Source organism: Rhipicephalus sanguineus, chromosome 1 (genome assembly GCF_013339695.2).
Source record: "Rhipicephalus sanguineus isolate Rsan-2018 chromosome 1, BIME_Rsan_1.4, whole genome shotgun sequence".
NCBI lineage: Eukaryota > Metazoa > Arthropoda > Arachnida > Ixodida > Ixodidae > Rhipicephalus > Rhipicephalus sanguineus.
The window spans coordinates 230,330,838-230,347,044 of NC_051176.1; the positions used below are offsets into that span (position 1 = coordinate 230,330,838).

At 44.1% G+C, this 16,207-nt stretch overlaps 1 protein-coding gene across 2 annotated transcripts in view; it reads left to right on the plus strand.

Annotated features, from left to right (window-relative positions):
- The window catches only part of LOC119373920 (MOG interacting and ectopic P-granules protein 1), a 54,917-nt gene extending 48,821 nt beyond the window's left edge, over nucleotides 1–6,096 (plus strand). The window contains exons 2-3 of one of the 2 annotated variants that reach the window (XM_049420052.1): nucleotides 1,859–3,662; nucleotides 3,772–6,096. In XM_049420052.1, the coding sequence (XP_049276009.1) occupies nucleotides 1,859–3,662; nucleotides 3,772–4,473 (2,506 nt within the window). In that variant the 3' untranslated portion in view covers nucleotides 4,474–6,096. Of the gene's footprint in view, nucleotides 1–1,837; nucleotides 3,663–3,771 lie in introns of both variants that reach the window. The other variant, XM_037643986.2, reaches the window with a different exon arrangement.
- The last annotated feature ends 10,111 nt before the right edge of the window (nucleotides 6,097–16,207 follow it).

Here is a 16,207-nt window from a genome sequence, read left to right on the forward strand (position 1 = left end):
AAGTTAATCGGCAGCTTCGCAGCGAATTTTCACAGAACGCGACTCCGGTCGGCGAACAATAGACGAACAAAATTCGTGGAAAACAAGGCTTGCCATGGAAAGGCCAACAGCAAAGATTATTCCATTCACGGAGGGGGTTGCGAGAGGGTGCAGCCCTACTACTACACATTTCTTGAGGGGAATTGCTTTTCGCATTGTTCATGTCTACCCACCTCACAGAGCTGCCAACACAGAATATGTAGTTGAAGGTAGAACTATTCAGTACACTGTCGCGGAGGTTAGCGGAGGTGTAGAAGTACTGTCTTGTACCACGAAACTTTCCGAGGGTGTGCCCAAACTTCTTGCTGACCACATGATCAGCACGTGATTTCGTTGGCTTGCTCAACTGAGCTAATTGAGCCCGTGTAGCAATGGCTCACCCGCATTCGCGTTAACTGCAGTTAATTCTGTAAACCATGGTTAAGCATAACCGCAGTTAAAGCTGCCCATGTGACAGAGGTAGTATAACAAAACTTGCCAGCTAGCATTGTAATTATGAACTTTTTAGATGTAAAAGTTTTAAGGCAGAAAGAGTAATAAATAATGTCATATGAGGGTTGATGGAGGCAGACTTTATTAGGTGAAATAAATTGCAGTAGAACCGCAAGTTGGGTGAGTTGGTTCACCTTCATCGCGAAATTTTAGCGCGCACAGAAGACGAGGACACAGTGGAGGGGACAAACGAAATAAGTGCTCGTTTTTCTCCTCCACTGTGTCCTTGTTTTTTGTGCATGCTGAAATTTTGTGATGAAGGCAAAATAGTGATGAGTGCATCAGTAACACCTGTTTTGTCTTGAAGAATGCAATTTGATATGGTAGATAACGGCGCAGCAGCCAGTATTTTGTATAGGGGGGAGGGGGTGACCCCCCTATAGATGTGTATGCTAGTGTGTATGTACATATGTATTGTCAGCTGCAAAAGTTTGTGGGATCTGCAGCGCGTAACGGAGCGGCAGAAAACGGCATTTCTGCGCCACTTATTGTCACATGAAATGGTGTTGAGGCTATCGGCAGAGGCCTCCGCGATTAGTTCTGGCAAAGGTGCGTTAGCAGAGCTGATCACCAAGGCCAGGGCCAATAGCCTCAACACCACGCCGTGTGACGATAGGTGGTGCAGCAATGCAGTTTTCCGCCATGCGCTACAGATCCCGCAAACTTTTGCGGCCGACAGTACATATATATGCATATATGCTCGCTGATTTAAATGTGGCATGAATATCAGAACGACCGGTATGCTCAATTGCTCGAGATAACCGCATTAGTCTCCACGAATCTGGCTGCTAAAGGTAATGTTGGCTTTGATGCAAGTGTTTTGAGTCAAAATTGCACCTATATCACACAAATTGAAGATGGTGGGAAAGGAAAGTATGTGCATTATCTTGCCGTAAATTGTCGCGTTTGAATCCTTGAGCACTGTACACACAAAAGCTGAAACAATCTTTTTGTTCTCGATTCCTCCCCCCCCCTCCCCCCCGTAAATAATACCCCCGTAAATAATATACAGTAGACTCCCATGAAATGGAACCTGAAGGGACCAGGAAAATATGTTCCGTTTAACAGTAGTTCTGTTTACCGGTAGTTGAATAGGGGTGCAGAATTCAAGCATGAAACCAATCATGTCAGAGCCAGTTGTTCCATTTAAGCAGCAGTTCTGTTTAACAGATTTTCGTTGACTGAGAGTCTACTGTATATTTCATTTTCATAAGTGGACAAAATAGTGAAAATTGAATGAGTTATGGATTTCTTTTTAGCCGGCAAGTTATTCTAGCTGAAGCTTTTTTTTCCCCCTTTTATACAGCACAGAGAATATGGAAGACACAACAGTGAATGCAAAGACAGAAGAAGATGATAGCTTGGCATCTCGACAAGATGACAGCAATGATAAGGATTCGACTAGTTCCGAGCCAGGTCGCAATGGAGTTGCTGAAGATAGCTCTATGCCCGCGAAGGAGTCTCAGAACTCTGGTGACGTTAAGCCTAGCAAAGAAGCATTGGAACAGCCACTGGAAGAGGAAAGTGAAGAAGAAGGTGGGGATGAAGAAGAGAAAGTGCAGCCTGGCCTTCCCAAGTTCCTTCGTCGTTACGTGAAGATTGGCAAGTATGTACCAGTGTCTATGCCAAAGAGTGGTGACTTTCGCATGGAAGAATTAGAGGCTTTGCTAGAAGCACCATCATTGGTGACTCCCCTGCTTATTAAAAAACCAGACCAGTTTTTTACTGAAAATGGTGCAGCCCGTGACAAAAAACCTGAAAAGAAAAGAGTGTCTCCTTTAGGAAAGGGGGGCAACTCTGTAAGTGACTTTTTCCAGAGCACAGCTGGGGAGTTCTTAATTGGTCTTGGACTGAGTAGGGCTCTTGAAGTGTTCAACCGGGATCTAATACGGCTTAAGGAACGTGAAATGAAGAAGGCAGGCGGCCGTACGCAAGAGATGATTGAGGAACACCGTAGGCTGACTGAAGCACACCAGCAAGCTAAAATTGCCAATGCCCCATACACTTTCAAGGTGAAGCCTTGCAGAGTGTGCGACTTCAAGACTGAATCAAGTCTTGTCCTAGAAGGCCACCTACTGACACCACATTTTACGTCACGTCGGGAACTTCAGTGCAGTTTTTGCAACTTTGTGACACGTGATGCCAAGGCCATTGTGTTCCACATGGAAGCTATCCACAACAAACTGCCAACCATGGAGCCCCCACCACAGTTCTATGAGTGCCCTTTTTGTCCTTTCGAGACCAACCTTAAGACTAAAGCCAGTGGCCATGTCAACCGTTGCCAGAAATATTTCAACAATGGCATGAATCAGCTGCCATCTGGTGACTTTCAGCCTCCAGGAGTGACAGCTAAGCCAATTACTATAGAAGACATTAAAACTTATGAAAAGTTCTTTCTGGCATTAGGCACTAATGCTGCAGCTCCAGCAAAAGGTGGCCAAAACCGCACATACACTGCACTGAGCCGGAATGGAGCCCCTGCACTTGCAGGTCCCCGGGGAGCAGCCCCACCGCTTTACCAGCAGCTGGCGTCAACTGCATCGCTGAATCAGAACCGGGGACGTGGACGTCCTAGGCTAGCTTTGATTCAGCCAGCTCCTGTATCCAACCAAGTGTTCCAAGTTGTTGGTAGTGGTTCAGAAGTGATTCCACTGCTTAATGGAAGCCCACAGCTGACTGTGACCCTTGCCCGCGCTCCAACGCCTGCCAACAATGGCAATACAAGACCAGGTCCTCGTGCCGCAGCTCCTTTGCAAGCCCAACAACAAACCCCACCAGGCCAGCGACCACGAACACCTGTGATCCTTGAATCTAGTGGTTCAGGTGCAGCTTTTGTCATCTGCGAAATCTGTGATGGCTATATAAAAGACCTGGAGCAGCTGCGTACACACATGCAGTGGATACACAAGGTGAAGATCCACCCTAAGATGCTCGCTTCCCGCCCTCCACTTAACTGTCAGAAGTGCCAGTGGCGTTTCTTCACGGATCAAGGGCTGGAGCGCCACCTCCTTGGTGCTCATGGCTTGGTCACATCCAACATGCAGGATCTGGCCAACTCTGGCCAAGATGGTGGTCGCTGCACTGTGTGTGGCCGCATCTATGCCTCCAAGCTGGTTGCTCACATGAGTCAGGTGAGAAGCCGACTTTGCATTTGCATAACAGTGCTTTTTGTTTGTTACGTTTTGTTACCACAGATGAGCAACTTGTAAGTGTAAATATATTGCTTTGCTGTGTGTGCAGGTGCACCGTGTGGTCTTGAAGCCAGCGCATCTCTCCTACAAGTGCACAGTGTGCACAGCAACGTTCAACCTTTACAAGCTTTTTGAAACACATGTATACACAGTGCACAGTGGGGCCATGAAGCGTTCTTCTGCTGCTGCATCAGATGACAGGCCTGCAAAGCGACCAGCCGTGGCCCCGCCCTCACTTCCTGTGGCCCCTACAAAAGCAGCCACTGTTTCGACAAAGGCAGAAGCCAAGCCTGAGCCCAAGGAAACTGCCAGCGTGCCAGCAAAACCTGCACCCAAGCCTCCCACTTCTGCGAGTAGCAAGGTGGAGGAGGCAGCCCCCGCAAAAGTGGCCACTCCTGTTGCATCATTGGAGCCAGCCGAGCCTCAAGTGGGCAACCGATGTGCAACTTGCAAGGAGAATGTGGAGGACTTGGCAGAACACCTGAAGGAAAAGCACATACGGCGTTGCCATGTTCGTGTGTGCCACATTGAAAAGTGCGACCGGTGCCTGTGCTCCTTCGATGGCATGATTGTGCTACACACATCAGACTTTGGTGATGAGGACAGCTCAGAGGATGACGAGGAGGAGGATGAGGAGGATGCTGCCCGTCAGGAACCCATGGATGTGGATGGGCCCCGCTGCCCTAAAGACGCTGGTGGACAAGACTTGAAAAAGCCAGATGTGGATGACCAGCAGGCTGATGGGGAGTGACCTTGACTCATGTGCTTAGGAGTGTCTTGAAATTTTTTGGTGGCATTCGGAGCCTGGCTGGAAGGAGGTCTCCGGAGTGCAGTAGTGGCACCAAGTGACTGGGGAATGAACACGTGATGTTCATCAGTACCATTGCTCCTGCACCATTTCCTGCTGTAGTGGCTACTGAGTAATACTAAATTGGCCACTCCCTTACTATTCTTAACTTCTGGAAAAGGAAGGACACTCACTGTAGGAGTGCTTTGGAGATGGCTTTATCCTCAGTCCTCCCCTCAGAATTGCACAAGGACTGGCCGCAGAAAACCAGCCCTGGAGTGGTTACCTTCTCACATGAAAAACTGGTGTGCGACACATTTATTTTGAAAAATGATATTTATATTTATATAATGTTTTTTGCTTGCCTCTTACAGCTTCATTTAGTAGTTTGATCTCTCTGGGTGCGCTATTTACCTTTGTTAGCTATACCTAATGTACTTTTATTTTAATATACCTTATTTTTAAAACAGGAAATTTACAATTTAGTGTTAAATCATTTTCTTCTTGCTATATACTTTCTTTTACCTCTCCCCCCCCCTCCTTTTTTTTAGTAATACTCATGCAATGCTCCTAAGCATGCTTTTTCACCATCTGTACCACACTCGTCAAACCTTGTTGAGTGATGAAAACTGCATCCCCCCCCCCTTTTTTTTCTGTACATAGCGCTGAATTAAAACTGATTTTGTGCGAGTTCCGTTTTGGAACCGCTGTAAATCTTGTTATCTATATTAAATCTGTAAAGTGCATTTGTGGTTGTTTATCTTTTAAATGTTGCATTCTCACCCTTTAGCTCGAATATTTCAAATGAAAATAGCTTGGTTGAAACAGCCAAGTAAGTACTAAAACTGGAGATCAACTGACAATAGTAGTAGTGTGTTTTTAGCATCAATTATGCCATGTTGCACTGTTTGCATATTGCAGACAAGATTGAATCCAACTTTGGGAACTAGCATTTAATAGCTGTGCAAGCAGTGTTAGCTTGGTTATTTCTGTTCTATTTGAACAGAGAAATTTGTGCATGTGCATGATCAATGTGTTTGTGTGTGGACCTTTCTTTCATGCGAGGGGTGTGAACATGCTAGCAAGTCCATGGTTGCTACAGCTGTATGCAGTGAATGAAGTTTGTGTGGCTGGTGTAGTGTGAATGTGGGGGTTTATGGCTGCAAGTGCCCTTGCATTCCATTAATTAATAGACCTCTCTTTTTTAATGTGAGGCAGCAGTAGTCTTGTTTTATTTCTTTAGCTCCACCATAATACATGCTCCAAGTTGTTTTTTTCTCTTCCTCACTCATTCATAAATAGTAAAAACTTGCATTTATCATTGCTCTCAAAACTTAAAAGGTGCCCGCATCTGTACATACAGGAATAGGATTCCTGGCTAGAAATTTTCTCTCTTTTCACACATATGTGGCCATTATGTGTGTCTGCCTTATGTTACATATAATTTGATCATCAATGTATATGAACTCGGTATGTACAAAATGGTTTTGGAAGTTATACAGGCCAACATAAAATGCTGTGCAGTCAACTATATCATGCACAGGTTTCTTGTCCAAGTGTGTAAATACACTATCATATTGAAGCGGTGTTTTGTAGTGCAGTTTAGTTTATTTAGAATGTTGCAAACACTTTTTCACAACTTCTCAGACATAATATAATTGTCATTGATAATTGACTTTTTATTTTTGTGACAGAAGCATTGTAGGCGCTGAGTAATTGAACTACTGTTAGATAGGGTGACGAAATTGGATGCAAGCTGATAGTGAGTTGTGAAAAACATTTTCTTCAATGTTAGCATAAGCTGTTTATATTGTGATGGTTAAAAAGGCTTGCATGGTTTTGTCTGTGACTTCAGAACAAATAATGTTAATATTGCAATTATGAGCAAGGCAGTGCAATGGTTTAGTATTAATGGAATGTTGCAGCAATAAATTATGCAGCTGACCAGACAGCAGTGCTGTGCAGTGCCGCATGCACCAGGTACAGGGCTATCCACTGCTGTGTAGAGGGCAAGAGAAGACGGCCTTTTGTATGGGGCGACACCCACTAGTGGTTGCTTGGTCCGAAACACTGCAGCAAGGATCATGTGCAACCTAAGAGAGATGCATATTTGTGCATATATATAGCTTTAAACGAGCAGCAATGTTGGAATGTTGCTTAGTTTTTTTCAGGCTTGCACATGGTCTGAAGCTGCTGTCTCGAATCGCTAGACGATGGAATCATGAACGTGGGCTGACAATGCATGAATGATGTCACTTGGCATAAAAGAAAACCAAAAAAGTTTTCATTAATTTAAGATGGCATAATCGGCCAACAAAATTGCACATATAATGTGTGTAGTGGCTAGAACAAATATATAAATACATTGCCTAAATTTCCAATTTTGCCATGATTCCCAACGTGATACTGTGGAAGGGGAGCAGTACCTTGAAGTTAGTGCATGCCGTTTATGAAGTATGGGGTGTTTGCTATCGGTGCATGTGCACCAGATTAACTGTGCGGCCAACAGAGATTGCAAGCATCGGAAAGCCAAGTGCATGCCTAAGTGAATGCGCATAATTTGCAGATGCCATTCATGAAAAGCAGTTCTGCATGCACATATGTTTACTACACTTCTGGACCCAGCTGCAGCCAAGAGGTGTGGCATTCTGTAAGTGTCCACAAAATGGACTGCCCGTTTCAGCGTGCACTAATTGTATTGAGATCGAAGACAGGGTTCACTACTGGTGCCGGCTTGCTCACCCTCAATATTTAGCCAATCAGCGCGGGCTGAAATGAACAGTCCACTTAGTGGATACTTGCAGAATATCACCCCAAGCATTGCCCTATAATAGAGTAGAGGGCCATTAGCACTACACAGTAGTGAACAGCACTGTACACTGGATGAAGTCTGTTCTGGTCACCTGTAGGGCTGCCATCTCAGCAGAGACAGAAAAAAGGGGGAAAGGGGTGCAACACATCGCTTAAAAACATACAAAGAAAATGAAGCAAATTAACAAGTATTTCATGATTGAAATTTAACCCCTTTGGCCCCTATAAAAAAGGCATAAACATAAGTTGCTGTTGGTAGTTAACTGAAATTAAAACAAGCGTCTGAGGTATCATCAGTGCGGCTATGCCAACCTTGGTAGTAGTATTTTTTCATTATAACTATACAAAGTTTAAAGCAAGACTGCAAAAGATGAGAAGGATGACAACAGCCACAACCAAATTTTTGATGTCTTACTTATTAACTATTTTCTTCGTACCTATCATAATTTTTTATATCGTTTCTAAGATGTTGAAGGGCTTATTTACAGAATCTGTTTTCCTCAACATTAATGCATCGCCCTCAGCAATACACAGTCTTCGCGTCCTAAATAGAGGACACCGGCGCTCAGTGGTTGTCGGAGCTCTGAATTCATTGCAATTCAGAGTGCAGTTGTTTGTGTGAGCCTCCGATTTCTTGGTATTCTATTGAACAGCCTGGATTGCTTTACTAATTTGTAATTGGGCTCCAATAGCAAGATTGTATATAATAAATCTGAATACTTTTGCCGACTATAACAATAGTGTGCGATGGAGATAGAAGATAATGACAAAATGCAGTTCTGGCAACTTGATCTCGCAGGCATGGGCAAAAATAATTTTGGTGCAGGAAAGGAGGATTCAGCAATCTATTATGATGTCCCATATTATCTGGAGGCGATTCAAGTGCTATGAAGAGCTACGTATTGTGAGCACAGAAACTTGCTTCTGGACTTTAGATGCATTAACTAGTGTCGTGTTGCTACCATGCTGGCTTTTCAGCATTTAAATGCGTTAATAAGGTAGAATTAAATACCAGTGTCAAAACACACCATATTGGAATTTACAACCACTAAGCCTTTGTGTCCTATAAGTAGGACATGGCACAATTTTTCGTGTATACTGAATAATTATTCATTTCTTATATTCAGAATACATTATTTCTGTACTCTGCAGTACCATAGAGGGAAATCTGGTGCTACTGTCTATGGGAGCTGCCATGCGTGGCACTTCAGCCAATATGGGAATGATGGGTAGTACATGGATTTGCCTAAACTTCATTCTCAGTGATCAAAGCGACTTTTTACTTTTTAGAGCAAATTTCCGAGCAGAACTACCTCTTTGGAGCGGCCATAAGTGTTTTCGTAGCAGGAGAAAAGCAGCTATTGGTGCTTTCGGAGCAGATTGCAAAATATGCTGTACAGCTCCTGGAGTTCTAAGCATCACCGAAGCGTCTCGTGAATATTATTTCTTGTGAAAGATATTTTGCAGACAACAATCAACGTAAATTGCAAGGAACGAACAATTAGAAAGATGGTTATCAAACGGGCCGTGAAATGAGCTATATATTTAAAATACAATTTTGGTCATTTGCACATTTCACCAAAATAGCCTGCATGTAAAATGAAAAAAAAAAAAAAGCTAAATGACCTAAGTGCTTGATATGTCAGTTCTTGTTGCATAAATGAGATCAGAGCAGATAAAGGTGCATACTAGGATGATAGTATACAGATTGTTTTCGGTTTCTTTAGGGCTTTCCAGTTGGTCACACGATTAGAGTTCCTCACCTTCATTTTATCAGTGCCATTTTTGAGCAGGCTCAGAGCAGTTAACAAAAATCACAGTTTGTAACAGCATGTAGCAGCATTTCTCTTTTGGAGCAATTGGAGCACTTCCATCACTGCATTCCTTTGGCTTCGTGCGACCTGCAGCCACTTTGTCGCAAGATGAAGTTCAGCAGTCCCACTTCACCACCTTGAGCCTTTTAGGCTCACTAGTTCATATCAGCTGATGAGGTTCACAATGAGCCTTTGTTCTTTTTTTCCCGAAACAAAAGCCAAAACAACCCATGAAACACAAAACGTCTATAGCACGTTTTATAGAGGTTTCGTGAAAATAGACCAAGCCACAAGTGCATTTGAAGCCACAAGCACGAAGAAAGGCAAATCCATGTACTACCCATCATTCCCACGGTGACTGACCAATTGCAGTGCCGGAGTTCCCGCTAGTAAGTATTGTAGGAAACTCTGCGCTAGATGGTAGTAAAGTGGCGCCTACAAAAAAAATTTTCTGCCCGTTGAAAAGAATTCAGGGCTTAATGAAAAACTATATAAAATTTATTGTGCTCTAAAATTCTGAAGTCCTAAGTACATGAGGTTAAAGAATTGACCCTATGACTTCTACTCTAATGAACTCTGGAACCCACCCTTGCACTATCATCTACCCCTTTGTAGCACAAAGCTTAAAGTATGAGTTTCTCCGTAAGAAAGCTTCCCAAGTGAATAAAACTGCAGCATTTCCAACCTTTTCTTGGAATCTACATATAGCAAAGCTCCTTCACACCTTTGTTTTATACCAATATTTACACACAACGCGACATATGCTTGTCACTCTGGTGCCTTTGATCTCTGCAATCTACCACTGTGGAGAATGTTGCAAGCCAGTCTTGCAGGCTCAATTTCTTGACCACAGCTGCACTCGTTTGCGCTCGTTAGTGCTTGAGATGCAAGACTTTGCTGCATCGCTCCTAGATGGCACTGCCATCCCTATGAAGGTGGAGTTACTGTATATTCTACCAAAGGTAACATATATATTGGTAGAGAGAATGTTTTAATGAAAAGCTGGAGATGGGCATATATTAGCAGAATATACAGTAATATATATGAAGATACCGTCCCTATCTTCATAGGGACACAGGCTAACTATCAGTGTGGTTTCGATCAACAGCCTTGGGCTGCCTGCATTTCAAGGCACAAGCTGGTGCGGTGCACACACTGAAATGTTTATGGGCGATTGACAGTGAGCAGCCAGATGTGTGTAGTGTTTGTGGTGGTGCCGAGGAAACTATGCAGCACACTGTGGCACAATGTAAGAAAACGAACCCATTGTAAGAGAGACATTCTCGTGTATGCTGCAATGGGCTTGATGGTGGAAAGGTTGATGGGGGAGCTGCAAACCGTACAAAGCGCAGCCTTGAAAGATGGGATAGTCAACTCTGGGGAGGTGATCCAAGGGAAGGTCAGAGAAGTGCACAAAGTGAGCTGCTCCCCCATAATGTGCCTCCCACTTCCCTCTTTGTTTCTCTGATCTCTTTTCCTTTTTTCTATTGCCAGGCCATCATAGATGCAGAGACTCATTATAAACGGTAAGGCACCACATCATCATATAAGAGCATGGAGGAAAGAAATACAGCTGGCAGCATGAAAGCAGCAAGAGTGCAGCAGTGGCACAGCCAAGGGGCTATTTGGTTTCTTAAACACCCAACCCTCCCCCAACTTCATAATTGACATCTTAGCGATCCCGTGTGCTTGATTTAGGTGCATGGTGAAGAACCCCAGGTGGTCAAAATTGTTCTGAAGTCCCCCACTGCCGCGTGCCTCATATGCATATTGTGGTTTTGGAACGTAAAACCCCAGGAATTATTATTAAACATGTTAGTTATTCGAGCAATAGTTATAAAGTTGACCAAATAATACTTGGCGATGAAAATACATACTGGCTCTAAGTACACAGAACTGCTGCTGATATGCATCTGGTGCTATTCAGAGCTCGTAGGTTTTTTTTCTAAATCTTGGTCCGAATTAGCTGGGACAGTGCATGTGTGCGTGGTACATATATATATATGTATATGGCATTTTTTCTCGTTTTTCGACCATTTCAGATTCTGCTGAAAAAAAATAATGCTAATATTGGAATTTGGGAAGTCGCTATTCAAGCCCCATTTTCTTGGAAAAAAAAAGGGGTGTGATGCCTTGAGGGTGCTTCAAACTTTGTACACAGAAATGAAATTGTGTCATGCAAAAAATAATTCACACAAAATTGTTGGTTCGATCAATTACTGTGCGAGAGGAAACATTTATTATCAAAGTAAGGATAAGTCTTCTTCATTTAGTGGGGTCCTCATTCCAGGGCTCCATTGCCTTACACGAATCTGCGAGTTTGCTGGACCAGCTGTTAATGTTCCTGCCTGCTTGAGCTGGGCAGTGCAAACTCTCAAGAGGAAGGAGCATGGATAGGAACGGGAGGAATGCCCAGTGAATTGAAGCATTCTCATGTGGAGTGATAGAATGTAGGCATGGACCCATAGTAGGAACTGCAGCAGTGCCAGGATTTTTTACAAGGAAGGAGGGGGGGGGGCACCCACAACAATAGAGTTCTTTAAGGGGGGCCAGGAAGGCGAGGAACTTATGCACTATGTTTTGACTATGCTTTCGGGCTTGGGGCCCCATCCCCCCTGTGCTCTCCCCCTTAGGAAGGGTATAGAATGGTATGAAAGAGATTAAGCATGTAAAAACAAGAGAATTTGTCTGCAGTTGCTGCCAGCCGACTGCATCTGCCCTATTAAATGAAGGGTGGGAAAGGGGTAAACATGACTGCCTTGTTGGTAGAACTGTAGCATTGTGGTGTAGTTTAGTGTTTCTGTCAGTGCATTGTCTGGATATGACATCTCCTCTGATCGTGCCTGGCCAGTCAGACCTTGGGCAACCACATGAACGCGTTCATTACCACGGTGAGAGGAATGTCTAGGTGTCTAGACTATATGCACCCTCCATGAAGCAGAGGGGGAAACGGAAGGATTCTGTGCGAGTATGTGTCCACAAGTCCCTGCATGAAGGCATGCCAGGCAGCCTGTGAGTCTGTCACTATAGCTCCTTCCTTTGCCAGCCCACTGTCAGCAGTGTGAAGTATGCCAGGCACCACAAGTGTGTGTGTGAAATATTTTTATTTAATGTTCGTGATGATACAGTTAATCTTCATTTAAATTTACATTATTTTTGGTCACGAGGAAATATTGCAAAATGCAGCATTGCAGCAGAAAAAGATTCTTTCATGAGGATTATATTCACATAATGGGCTTTATAAGTGCATATACTAAGTAATAAAAAAACTGCAGGAACAAATAAGACAGAAATTCAGTAAAGTGACTTGTTGGGTAGTAAAGTGACTTGTCGTGGTATTTGTGCTATTCTACCGTAAGACAGAAATGTTGTGACAAAATTGGTAAAAATAGCATTTAAACTCATATTGTGGCTTTATTTTTTGCAGTTTAGCAGTCCAAGTGTAAATATCGCCTATACATTATTGTGTAGTATGCTTTGTTGCTGTTGGTAACCTACACAGAAAATTTTAAAAGAGTAATTTTCATTTTAAGAGAGAAAAAAATGTTCGAACTGAATAACCAGAAAGTTGCATGAAGTTTCGCTTCACGGCAGAGCATGGCACAGGATTCGAGGGGGCACCTCATCTCTACAGTTAATGCAATCATACAACTGCTCGCCAAAGATTTAAGTAATACCACGGTATGCAGCGTCACACTGAAACACCCATAGTGATATAGGCCCAGTCTCTTATCTCTCCAGGATCTCTTGGGGGTGCTGCGGTGCCAGGTGCTGCCAATGAATGTGGAGAGAAAACTCGTAACACAAGTGGTCACCTCACTGCTCTCCCCTTCACGCCGCCTTGAGTTCCCGTTGCTTTTCACGTATGCTGCACATGCTCTGCACATGTTTTCACGGGTTTCGTGGCTTGCGAGGTGTTCTAAGATCCACGTGACTGAGGACTCCTTTCGTAGCTGCAGTGTGGTGAAAAGGCAGGCAGCGTATACTCAGCCTTATAGGAGTTGTGAAGCAGGTTATAGCAGATGACATCATCCTGGTCTGGGCGAAGGGTTTTTTGCATAATGAAATATTTGTGGCACAACTAAGGACGAAAAGGAAAAACGAGAGAAGACTGGATAGGGTGCGAGATTCACATTTTCCCCAAGAGACAGGATTGTGCTGTTTCCCACAAAATATATTTATTACAAATCCTTGTCGCCTCTGTTGGCTACCACGCATTTCCATTGGAACTGCGCAAATAGACAAAATGTATCACCGCAAAAACACAAATAGGACATATGTATACACGCCTTTCACTATATGTCCTCTATGATACACAATAGCGGCAGCAGCGTAAATACAGGGTGGCGCAAAGTCAAGTGACATATTTCAAGTAGAAATGAAGGAAGGGAATTCTCGGGGGCTAGTTTCTTTGTTTGACACAACCTTAATGAAAACCAACAGATAATGAAGCCACGGTAGGTATAGGCGACGTTAATTGTACTGTTTTAACTGTATTGTAGTAATTGTGATATAAATGTGTAAAAAAAAGAAGTAAAGTGGACGACAAGACCGTTGAAAAAGTCATTTCGTAGAAAACTGGCGGACGAATTTTAAATAAAGTTTATTCATTCATTCAATCGTCCACGTTACTTGCTTCACATTTACATCACAATTACTACTACAATACAGTTAAAACAGAACAATTAATGTCCCCTGTACCATTATCTGTTGGTTTTCATCAACGTTCTATTTCAAGTTGTCATACATTCTATATGGATGCAGGGAAAAAATAGGTAAGTCTATAAATAGGACCAAGTATGTCATTCATTTACGACCAATTACAAGGTCATTTCCTGAAAACTACATCTGGCAGATGGCCTTTTACATCACTGCATTGCTGCAGACGCTTCTTGAAGTTGCACACTCGCCTCCGTAGGTCCTCATAAATCGCTGCAACTTCGTCATCAATGGCTTGCGAGATTAGCATCAGTGGCTTCATCAACAATTTGAAATGTGTAAGTTGGCTCCGCACCGCACTGTATATAGCTTCGTAAATTTTTATTATTGGTTAAAACACGGAAGTTAAACGCACTGTAGTAATTTCTGCTTCACTGGCGGCACAGTCAAGATGCGGACGTGTATCACCCAGCAACTCGATTAATCAGTGCAGTTGTGAAGCAGGAATGAACTCTGGTTATGTTCAATGCTTCGTGCATACTCATTTTCTCTGCACATGTGAACTCCGACCATGCAATGGTAGCGCATGCAGCAAAATTTGTTTACATTGTTCAGTGCACTTCAGTAGCCATGCCTGTCTGCTTCTTGGTGTCATCTATTTTGGAATTGGTAGAATTTCACTGGTGGGGTCAACGCCTTCGCGTTTGCGTGGCCATTGTCACAGTTAACAATGCAGCAATATCTATCAGTCCCTCGTCAGGGCGACATCGCAGAACGAGGGACTTTTCATGTGCGATGCGAGCTTCGCAAATGCGTTAGAACCAAGGGGAGTGGAGGAGTCGTGCCATGCGGCAGAAGTTCGTTTTCTCCGGTAGGGAATGGCAAGCGCTGGCGTCGGTGGAGAAACTTGAGTGGGTCTTCCGTATAGCTGTATCACTGGAGGATCACAATTATGGACATGGTTTCTTAATGTACATATGATCCGTTTACATCCCAAGAGAAAATAAACAGCATTCTTTCCCTCAGAACACTATATGTAGTGATGTAGTCGGGGGTCTGCCCAGAGGACCGGAGCCAGCCAGAGTCCCGGGGAGATGACGAGGAGAGGAGCCCGGAGCTGTTAACAGTTGACGTTTATTACATTATTTACAGGTAGCGTGTTGCTACATGATGGGATTAGCATCATGGAAGCTCTCGGAGCTCGTGAGAGGTTGAGAGAACTTGTGAGAGCTCGTCGGGAGCGCATCGGCGCTCGCATTTTATGTCCTGGTCTTCCCAGAGTTCCCTGTAGGAAAAACAATGGAGGCCAGGATAGTCCAATGAAAATTTCCATCTTCACTTCCGCCCCCAAAAGGGGAAGGTGAAACGCCGCCTCCTTCCTAACCCACGAAAGGAGAAAGAGGCACGTCCAGTCCGTCCCATGGCGAGGGAAAAACACTGCCCACCGCGCACACACGGCACAGCACGAAGACGTTTGAGTCTTACGTGGAAGTCAATTTCGTAGTCTGTTGCAATGATGGGTATGCGGCGCCAGGCAGGCCACGTGGTGGAAACAGCGGCAACAAGGCGCCACGGAGAACGTGGGAAATGCATCCGCAGACGGTTCCCAAACGCTGGGTCCTTTGTCCGGGGCACCTTGACGACAAAGCAAGCCGCCTCGACGGCCAACAACTCTTCCTAAACTGTCAGTCGGTCAGGCGTGCCCAAAGGGTTTTACGAGGGCCGCAGACAACCCGAGAATGTTAGACGAACGACCTTCCGTGTTGTCGCCGCTCTTGGGGCATCTCTGGAACCGCTGACCCGGAAGAAATCAGGGTAGTCTTAGCCGCAACGTCTCATGCGTCAAAGCGGCGCCAAGCCAGGCAGGCCGATCATAACAGTAGGCTGTTGCAATTGTGTGCACATTTTCGCAAAACTGAAGATCAACATATATAACAGAATTTCATGATGGCTAAGTTTATTAAAAAGAGAGTAGTATACTGCTGAAACAGTCCTGGTGAAGCTACAGGGCTGTTAATGGTACAGTTTTCTTGTTTTAGCAGCCTCTAAACAGCCTCTGAGCAGACACGTGTACCTAGTTGGCATCACTACGACGCAAGTACCAGCAAGACTTTACAGCTTACCATGGCAGCCATAAGTGCTGCCTAGTCTCGAAGGCCATGCCAAGCCGTGCATTTCAGCCTGTACGTTACTTTTGGCAAGTAGTAATGGCAGCATACTTTTCATTTTATTGCGATAAGCAATTATATGGACAGTCTCGGCTGGATTTTGCCGTCACCGCCGTCATGCACCGTATATGTATAAGTATGTATATATATATAAAAGCCCCAAAGAAAAGTAATTCAGAAAAAATGCTTCCGAAGCGCGGAATCGAACCAGGGACCTCTTGCTCCGCAGCGAGTGGCGCTAGCCAC